Consider the following 10,295-nt stretch of genomic DNA (forward strand, 5'->3'; position numbering starts at 1 on the left):
GGCGCGCTTCCGTGACGCAACCCACGGCGCGGGGGAAGATGGCGGCCCTGGTAAAGGGCTGGAGGTGGGCCACGCGGCCGTTGCTGTGGGTGGTCCAAACCTGGGACCTCGACGGGCGGCGCTGGGTCCGGGCGCTGCGGCGTAGCCCGGTGAGGGTGGTGTTTCCATCCGGACAGGTCGTGGAACGGAAGCCCGGTCCTGGGAAGCAGCCCCAGAGGGCTGCGGCTGAGGCCAGTCCCTACGAGCAGCGACCAAAGCAGCCGCTTCAGGTGTCCCGATCCCAGACGCCCTGCACCTGGGAAGAGTCGGGGCTTCGCTATGATAAGGCTTTACCCGGGGACAGAAGGCTGAGGTGATGTGTTCCTGAGACTTCTTTTGTATTCCCCTTTCTCTTCCCACCTGCCAGCGGGAACTTAACGTTTTTCCTCCCATTGGAGGACTTCTCCCGGTATAACCCTCTGGTTTTTATTATGTTTGGAGGGCAGAATAAGTGTTTTCTTTGGAATTCGTTTATGTCTATGAAGCTCTTTATGTCTCTTAGAACTAGGTGTGTCTCCGTAACAACGATGTTGGTCATTACCTGTCTTTTTGTTTCCACCCACAGCAGTGTAATGACAATAGTTAAGTCCAGGCCATTTCGGGAAAAGCAAGGAAAGATCCTGCTGGAAGGTCGCAGGCTGATTGCAGATGCTCTCAAGGCTGGTGCTGTGCCCAAAGTTTTCTTCTTTAGCCGTCTGGAATACATAAAGGAGCTACCCATTGATAAGCTGAAAGGTGTCAGCCTCATTAAGGTGAAATTTGAGGATATCAAGGATTGGTCCGACCTAGTAACACCACAAGGAATAATGGGTCAGTGGTTATACTATGTGTCACTAGAAGTAGAGATCTGGGATTACTTATTCATAATTGACTTAGGGCAACACATTTTATTTGAACCAAATTCAGAATGTTTTCTTAAGACACCCAGAAGAAGGGGCACCTGGGTGGCTCAGATGGTTAAGTCTGCCTGCAGCTCAGGTCATGATCTCCAGGTCCTGGGATCCAGCCCCGCATCAGGCTCCCACTCAGCGATGAATCTGCTTCTCCCCCTCTCACTCCACCTGCTCTCTCTCTCTCTCAAATGAGTGAATAAAATCTTAAAAAAAAAAAAAAAAAAAAAAGACACCCACCAAAAATACAGCTCTGAAATCTGTGGATCTTATAGTATTTTCAGTGGAAACTGCAGTCAGTTTTTCTGTCAATTGTATTAATGGTTCTTTACAGTCTCTAGGAATAACCGCTGTTCCTTAAACATTATATTTTTTTAGGTAATTTTTTCAACCTTTAATGTCCAACTAAAATATATAAGAAAATGTTTACAAAAATATTTAGCCCTCCATTTGCACAAGACTTCTGCCAGTGTGGTGATACCTCTCCGGCGTTGACCCCGTTATTCTAGAAGCTTACTTACCGAGGAGTAAGCTGCAAGCTATTACCCTGCTTGGCCCATTGAACAGGAAACCGTGTCTTTATTTGGTTGACTCTAACAAGATTCTAATAGACTGTGGGGTCTATTAGCACTTGGAAGATATTTTTTCTAAATATGGAAAAACTAAATTCTTTTTTTTTTTTTAAGATTTTATTTATTTATTTGACAGAGATCACAAGTAGGCAGAGAGGCAGGCAGAGAGCCTGATGTAGGGCTTGACCCTAGGACCCTGGGATCATGACCTGAGCCAAAGGCAGAGGCTTTAAACCTCTGAGCCACCCAGGCACCCCAAAATTGAATTCTTTTTTTTTTTTTTTTAAAGATTTTATTTATTTATTTGTAAGAGAGAGTGAGAGCGAGCACAGGCAGACAGAGTGGAAGGCAGAGTCAGAGGGAGAAGCAGGCTCCCTGCGGAGCAAGGAGCCTGATGTGGGACTCGATCCCAGGACGCTGGGATCATGACCTGAGCCGAAGGCAGCTGCTTAACCAACTGAGCCACCCAGGCGTCCCCCAAAATTGAATTCTTTATATCTTTTTGACATTGGAATTATACCTTAGATCTGATAATTGAGTGGCAGTAAGTGGAGAATTTTCTCTTGGATAGTAAGGGGCAGTTGGGGCAGGGTCTCTCATATCATTGTGCATGTGTTTCCTTGTGGTAAAGTTCAGTGATTAGTTGGGAGAGGATATTCTGGGGACCATCTCTTGTTCTGTAATCCAGCAAGTCATAAGGATCTGTGACCCTGCGCTTAGAACTCTCTCCCAGGGTGGGGATTTGGGACTGCTAGAGTCCTTCACTTACTCTAAGTGTTTGTGCTCTCGTTAGCTACACTTCTGATTCCTTACTTTATGCTACAGTGCAGGTATCACTCATTTTCACTATGCTTGCCACTTTGGGCCTGTGTGCTAACAGTGGCCAGCCCACCCAGGACTTCTGTAACCCTCCTTGTCATGACTGCTTTCATCATTTCATGACTCTGAAAAATACATATTATTTAGCTTATTCTTTTTTTATTTTTTTAAGATTTTATTCATTTATTTGACAGACAGAGATCACAAGTAGGCAGTGAAGCAGGCAGAGTGGAAGGGAAGCAGGCTCCCCACTGAGCAGAGAGCCCGACTCGGGGCTCTATCCCAGGACCCTGGGATCATGACCTGAGCCGAAAGCAGAGGCTTTAACGCACTGAGCCACCCAGGTGCCCCTACTTAGCTTATTCTTATGTATTATTTATATGGGGGGGGTTGGGCAAAGGGAGAAAGAGGTAAGACCGCCTGTCAGACTTCCAGCACCTCTCTAAAATCCAGTGATAGAAGCAGGGCCTCTGGTAGAGAGCTCTTATCACTACAGCTGATCAGGTAGAAGTTAAAGAACTCCTGAGGCCCCTGCCCCACTGAATGGACTTAAAGCTGTCTGTGGCTCCTAAGGGCAGGACCTTTAGACAGGTGCCTAATATCATCTTGGTGCTTTCATTGATGGCTTAGGTGTAGGTATTTATGTGTTCTTGGTGTAAATAGATTGGACTGGCCTGTGGCGGCAGGGGGCGGGGTGGGGGCGGCAGTTTAGGAGCCTCTGATAACATGAGGAGCCCCCACACAGCATATATTGATTGTGTTTGCAAGAGTTTTTCATAGGAAATGTTAGGACATGTGCATAGAGATACAGGGATATTCACTGCAGGGTTGTTTATAATAGGGGAAAATGGAAAATAAGCTAAATGGCAGTCAGTTGGGGAAGAGCTAAATAAACCTGGGATGTTCATGTTACAAAATAACGTGAAGCAGTTAAAATAAGGTAGCTCCGAATGGATCGATGTGGTAAGTTCTCTTAGGCATCTCGTGTTAGAGAACTGAATAGGTTACAGAATAACAGGGTGTGAATCTTTTGTGCAAAAGAAAATAATGCTTGGGTGCCTGGGTGGCTCAGTGGGTTAAGCCTCTGCCTTTGGTCAAAATAGTTACGGGGGTGAGGGGCACCTGGGTGCTCAGCCGTTAAGGGTCTGCCTTCAGCTCAGGTAATGATCCCTGGGTCCTGGGATCAAGCTCCGCATGGGGCTCCCTGTTCAGCGGGGAGCCTGCTTCTCCCTCTCCTACTCCCCCCTGCTTGTGTTCCCTCTCTCACTGTGTCTATGTCAAATAAATAAAATCTTTTTTAAAAAAGCAAAACGGGTGCCTGGGTGGCTCAGTGGGTTAAAGCCTCTGCCTTCGGGCTCAGGTCATGATCCCAGGGTCTTGGAATCGAGCCCCGCATTGGGCTCTCTGCTCAGCAGGGAGCCTACTTCCCTTCCTCTCTCTGCCTGCCTCTCTGTCAAGTAAATAAATAAATAAAATCTTTGGGGAAAAAAAAGCAAAACAGTTATAGGGGCTGGGTATCACTGGTAGGACTGTATGTGTGAAATCTTTTTTCTTAAGATTTTATTTATTTTTTTGACATAGAGAGAAAGACCACAAGTAGGCAGAGAGAGAGAGTGGGGGAAGCAGGCTCCCTGCTGAACAGAGAGCCTGATGTGGGGCTCGATCCCAGGACCCTGAGATCATGACCTGACCTGAAGGCAGAGGCTTAACCCACTGAGCCACCCAGGTGCCCCTGTATGAATTTTTTTAATCAGAATGTATTCCTGTATTACTCATGTAACTAAATATAGGGAGATGGATAAAGTAATGAAAAGCCAAATAATTTCCTTGGTCACAGCAGACAAGTGAACCACCTGTTTTATCTCCTCAGGGATTTTTGCCAAACCTGACCATGTTAAGATGACATACCCAGAGACTCAGCTTCGCCACTTGCTGCCCTTATTGTTGATTTGTGACAATCTCCGTGACCCTGGGAACCTGGGGACGATTCTGAGATCTGCTGCTGGGGCTGGCTGCAGCAAAGTATTACTCACCAAAGGTCAGAGCACTTGTTACTGGGTGGGTCAGGTGGCCATTTGTAAGTGAGCCATCTCTGTGGGTAGACACTCATGGATTTGAGTCTTGGATCTGCCCCTTATTAGCTCTATGTGTGAGCAATATTCTGAGTGTTGGTTTCCTCCTCTGTAACATGGTAGATAACAGAATCTGGTAAGACTGGTAACATGGTAGATAACAGAACCTGGTAAGACTGTTTGAAGATTGAGATGGCATGCATGTGGGGTTCTCAGCACTTGGCTTGGCACAGCACACACCGAGTACTTCAGGAAATGTGGATGCTCTTTTAAAATTATTTTGCTATATTATTAACTGCTATATTATTAACTTAAAATCAGTCAGGGGAAGAAATAGATTCCAGTTTTAAATTTCAAGTCCTTCCTGTAATGATCTTGAGTTACCAAAATATTGGGTACATGAGACCTTTCTAACTCTTGACCTGCTGAATGCTATAAAAGGAATGATGCAGATGGAGTGTGATTATGAAATTGGGATGCATTTGTCTTAGCCTTGGGATGGGTCAGACACCCCCACACAAGTTAGCCTCATGACATTTCTCTCCTGTCATCAGAAATGGGATGAGTAGGAGGCGCTTGGGTTGCTCAGTCAGTTGGTTAAGCCTTTAACTGCCTTTGGCTTGGGTCATGATCCCTTGGTCCTGGGATCCAGCCCCATGTCAGGCTCCCTGCTCAGCGGGGAGTCTGCTTTCCTTCTTCTTCTACCCTTCCCTCTGCTTGCCCCCCCCCATCCTGCTCTCTTGCTCTCTCTCAAATAAATAAAAACTTAAAAAAGAAAAGAAAAGAAATGAGATGAGCGGGCTTGGTTCGAAAGAGACTTACCTAACACCTGGGACCTACCTAAAAACTGCTTCTTACAACTTGTGAGGAGGGTGGGAGGGAGAGGATCATTCATTGTAAACTAGTAATGACACCCACTGCTGAGACTTGCCTCAGTGGTTTCTTTCAACCCTTTGTCCCTGTACCACGTTGTTGGAATAGGTGGAGTAGATACAGGGACACCAGCATGAAGAGCTCGGTCTGGGGTTCCATCATCAGTACCCTGCCTGCTTAGCCACCCCCAAGAGCCCGTGTGGTTTTGAAAGTGTACCTCTATATTGCAGGTGGGCAGTTTCCACATTGATGGTAGTGGTGCGGAGAGGGGAGGTGGGGAAGGAGCAGGAACACTTGGTGTGGTGCCCAGGATGGAGGGTATGAGGGCGAGGGGGGAAATCTCTTGTCTCTTCCTCCCCATGGGAAAGGGGTCAGGCTGGATGGCTCTCCTCATAGGTCTCGGCCCCTCCCGTCCCTCCCTCACCTCCAGCTTCTTGACAGAGAGCCCACCTCCCATCTTTGGGTCCTTGCGGTGTTGGGGGAAGCCCGTTGGTGCAACGTGTGGGCACATTTTAAAATTTGGTTTGCCTACTTAACTCTTTCCTGAAGTTTTTGCAGTAATTTAGAATGTAACTTAGAATGCAGAGAGTTATGCTAATGAGTTTGGGGAGGGTGGGCCTTTGGCCTGCAGTCCTGGGAAAGAGCGAGTGCAAGTGGCTGGGCTTAGCAATTCTTTTTTTTTTAAGATTATTATTATTATTGTTTTTTAAGTTTTTATTTGACAGCGATCACAAGCAGGCAGAGGCAGGCTGGGGTCAGGGGGAGCAGGCTCCCTGCTGAGCAGAGATTCCCGATGCGGGGGCTCCATCCCCGGGTCCTGGGATCATGACCTGAGCTGAAGGCAGAGGCTTTAACCCACTGAGCCACCCAGTTGCCCTGGGCTTAGCAATTCTTTAAGAAGACTTCCTTTAGCCTTGTTACTGTGTTGTGAGAGGGCGTGCAGGTGTATGTAGGAGAAGGCTGTTGGCCTTGGCTCTCCCTGGATTACTGTAATGGTCCCCATCAATTTTCCCCCTCTCCAGTGGCTTCACTGCCCTGGTGCAGATTCAGCATTGAAGCCAAATGGGTCTTTCTTTCTAACGCATAAACCAGATTCTGTCACTCCTTTGCTTAAAATCCTTCCACCCCATTATGTTGTTTAATAGATAAAACCCCAAACTTCCTCAGCTTGGCTACCCACCTTCCTTTAAATTGGTCCTTGCCTGCCTCCTGTCTCATCTCCCACTGCACCCCATCCATTATTGGCCAGATCACCTTCCTTACAGGGTTTGGGCTGTGGCATTCTCTATCACTCCCTGCGCCTTTCTTTGACAGCTTCCTCCTGTCCTTCCAGATCCAGCTCAGGGTCCTGTTCTGTGGGGTGTTTTTCCTGATTGTTCCACTTTGTACCAGGGTTTTCTGTCACCCTGTTCATGCTGCTTTTACGTCAATCGCTGATATTGTAGTTGTGTTCAGATATTGTCCCAACACTATTGCCCACTCTGACACTTGAGTTTGGGGCTTTAATGCTCTTTGCATCTCCTGTACAGTGTCTGGCCCAGGTGGATGGTCCTGTTGAAGGCAGGAAAAAAGTCTGTTTCAGCACTAGCAGGAATTCCTCCTGTGGTCCCTTTGCTGGACGTTGCCATAATTAGGGAGGCAGAGGTCCCAGCTCTCAAGAAGGCTACAGTAGGACATTTTTTGCTTTCTTTCCTGACCCAGAATTAATCTGATTTATCCAAAAGTCCCCTTGTCTGGGAGGGTTTGTAATCCTCATTGAATCCTGTCTTTTCTAGGCTGTGTGGATGCCTGGGAGCCCAAAGTGCTACGGGCAGCGATGGGTGCACACTTCCAGGTGCCCATCATCAATAATCTGGACTGGGAAACCTTGCCCAACTACCTGCCCACAAACACCCGGGTCTACGTGGCTGACAACTGTGGCCTTCATGCCCAGGCCCAGCTGTCTAATAAAGCCAGTGACCATGGCTGGGTATGTGAGCGACGACTTTCAAGGCTGCACAAGTATGAGGAGGAGGTGGAGGAGGAGGAAGATGATCTAGAACCTGGAGCCGGTAAAGCCTGGCTCCCTGAACTTGAGGTCCAGAGCTATGACTTGGACTGGACAGAGGCACCAGCAGCTGTGGTGATAGGTGGGGAGACCCACGGCTTGAGCCTGGAGTCCCTGCAGTTGGCCGAGAGCACCAGGGGCAAGCGGCTGCTAATCCCTGTCGTGCCTGGTGTGGACAGCCTGAACTCGGCTATGGCTGCAAGCATTCTGCTTTTTGAAGGGAAGAGACAACTGCGTGTGAAGGCAGAACACTCGAGCAGGAACAGGAGTTAACCACTGAGAGGGAACCTGGAAGTCAGTCCTTGATTTAAGGGGGTCCCAGACCCTCCTGCATTGTTAGGAGATAGGCAGAGGCAGTAACTTGTGGCTTCCCAGGCCACATCCAGGAGGCAGGCGGTGGGCAAGGTGCTATTATATGGTTACTGGAAAAATAAGAATCTCCACGGGTCTTTGCTTATCCTCAAGAACAACAAGGGTGAGAATTCTTCCTGAGCTATCCCTCTGCTCCCTAACAAAACTTCCTCTTGAGAGAACCCAGAGATCGAGCATGACTTGTGTCCCAACTGGTGGCAGCGTGGGATTGCTTTGATACATTTGAGGGGAGCGGTTTTTTTGCAGGAACAGTCCCAGGCGGACGGCCTGGACTCACTGCTATGGGGCCCTATGTGATCTAGTTGGCCCAGGACCTCATGCAGATGTTCCATGCCGATGGCCCGCACATTGTTCTTGAGCCCCTCCATGCCCTGTCAGCTTTTAGAAAGTTGGAGAACCCATAGCCTTTGTGGTGTGCTGAGCCCACCAAGACTGGGGCCTGGCCCTCTAGCTTCACAGAGCCGTACTGCCAGGCCCACCAGCAGGCTGAATCTGGGAGGCAGCATGGGGACCTCTACCACTGGAGTCTGTCGACATTTGTTCTCAACACCTTAGAAAAGTACTAAGAAAGCGGAGGTCACGAACAGAAGTTCATGCCTTTCCAGCATGAAACCGGTCTCCTGCAGCTTTGTCCTGGATTATTTGTTCCTGCTGATTCTTGTTACAAAATAAAGATCAATGAAAGAGCAACAAACCCTATGCCTTGTTCCAGTAAAAACAAAACTGTAAAAAGAAGTCTACCTGTCCTGTAACTCTCAGCCTATTTTGTCACATCAGGTGAAAGAAATTTACATCCCATTCACTTTGCAGTCAGTGGCTCATATACCGTGACTTGTGAGTTCTTCCTGCATGTTTGTGATGATCAGTCAGCAGAGCAGAGGGCGCGCTTTCCTTTCTTCAGTATGACTACAGGGGAAGCAGGTGGTGGCGGAGTTTTTTGAACGAAGATAGAAAATTGCTCTCTTACGTTCTTTTCCATCTGAAGTCCAATATTTGTTTTTTTGCCATTTCCCCAGGAAATCAGAATAAAAAATGAGCAGTACATGACAAGCACGGGCTCAGAGATGCTGTGGGATGGTTGGCCCCCGGGCTCCTCGCCATTGTGCGGAGCGAGCACTGTGGGTGATTTTTGCCACAAGGTGGCAGCCGTGCTTCAAAGCCACTCCCAGCCCTTAAGGAGGGGACGGGTTTCGTGGATTCAAGTTGTTGGAAATGCTGGAGTCGGTCTCTCTCCACAGAGAGCAGGCCTGTGTTCTTGTGTTCAGAGAGGCAGAAGGTGGAGAAACATCCAGCTTCTAGTTCTCAGCAGAATCTGAAGCCTAGGTAGATGGCGGGCCAAACACTAAGGAGGAATCAGAAGTGGGAAGTGGCTGCAGTAAGGAAAAGTGGCCCAACTCCTCGCCTGGAGTGGAATGTCTGGGAGGGCAGCTCTGGGCAAATGCTGCTGTCCCTGGACACCTGCAACTCCCCTTGGGAACCCTCACCCCGGTTTGGAGCTTCGGGGCAGGGAGAGCTGCAGAGCCCTTTCCCAGCCCCCCAGCCCCACCGGCCAGCTTGCTATGAGAATCCTGTCCTTAAGGCCCAGAGGGTGAGCAGACCTCTGGGGACAGGTTTCCACCAGTTTCACCTGGGACCTCCTACCCCTTGCCCCATGGTTGATAGGAACACCCACTGTATCCCTCCAAGCTGAGCTGCCTTTAGCTCTACTTTGGACATCTTGCCCCTTGAAGGCCCCAGCAGCAGCACCTCACCAGGGGTCCTAGGACTAGTGCTGCAGGGCCCAGATGTCCCTCTCCCCCCCAGACCTGAGGCCCAGCCCCTCACCCCACTCTTCCCCAGGAGCAGATCTGGCTGGCTCACTTAAAACAATTTTAGGAAACACTCACGTAGGCATCTTTAAATTCCAGGAACTTACATTCTGTCTTCCATCAGTGAACACGCAGAGGTAATGAGCTAGAAGCCAAGTGAACGGATGAGCTCTTTATTGCTGTGGGCAACTGAAAGTCTGAACAAGGTTGTCCTGTTTTGTCGGTGCAGCTGAGACAGAGCAAGCTGGACCGCCCTGGCTGGATTCAGGAAGCCTCGGCCAAGGCCAACGCTCAGGGGCCAGGCATAACCGGTCTGTTGCAGACGGCACTGGTTCTCTTCCTACTACGTTTGTTGTAGGGAAGCTACCTTCAGCTGAAGCCGCCTGTTTGGAGGGCCCTCCTCAAAGCTGCTGCTACTTTAGAATGCAAGAAGGGAATAAGGTTTGGGGAGGGGACAAGGTTGCAGCAGGCTCTGGCCTCCCAACTTCCCTCTCACCTCTGTGATGGGAGGTATGTATGTGTGTTGGGGTGGGGGGCGGGGGGTGCATACTGACTGCAGACCAGGAGGCATAGTGGCTCCTGACTCGTTAGGGACTTCCTTCCACATCCTGTGATGCCCAAAGATTTCCTTTTTAGCCTTGGGTCCCAACATCATGCCTCCTACTGAATCCTAGTTCTAGTCTGTGTGGGTGACTGGCTTATGTGAGGCACGAGCACCCAGGAATCTGGACTTGGGGCTGCCTGCCTCCTTTGGGCTACATACTGGCCGACAGGCTTCCATGAGTTGGTACATTTAACAGAAG

The 10,295-nt window shown here is 49.1% G+C and overlaps 1 protein-coding gene across 3 annotated transcripts; it reads left to right on the forward strand.

Annotated features, from left to right (window-relative positions):
• Positions 1–4: 4 nt before the first annotated feature.
• MRM3 (mitochondrial rRNA methyltransferase 3) lies at positions 5–8,379 on the forward strand. Of its 3 annotated transcripts, XM_032322397.1 has the most exons (4): positions 5–352; positions 605–849; positions 4,191–4,358; positions 7,041–8,379. In XM_032322397.1, exons 1-4 carry the CDS (start codon positions 39–41, stop codon positions 7,583–7,585), a joined length of 1,272 nt encoding a protein of 423 aa, XP_032178288.1. In that variant the 5' UTR covers positions 5–38; the 3' UTR covers positions 7,586–8,379. The 3 variants fall into 3 exon arrangements, with proteins under 3 accessions (XP_032178288.1, XP_032178291.1, XP_032178290.1); XM_032322400.1 differs by lacking the exon at positions 605–849 and having other exon boundaries at positions 272–352; XM_032322399.1 differs by lacking the exon at positions 5–352 and having other exon boundaries at positions 701–791.
• Positions 8,380–10,295: the final 1,916 nt, after the last annotated feature.

This window comes from Mustela erminea, chromosome 18 (assembly GCF_009829155.1).
Source record: "Mustela erminea isolate mMusErm1 chromosome 18, mMusErm1.Pri, whole genome shotgun sequence".
In the NCBI taxonomy this organism is placed as follows: Eukaryota; Metazoa; Chordata; class Mammalia; order Carnivora; family Mustelidae; genus Mustela; species Mustela erminea.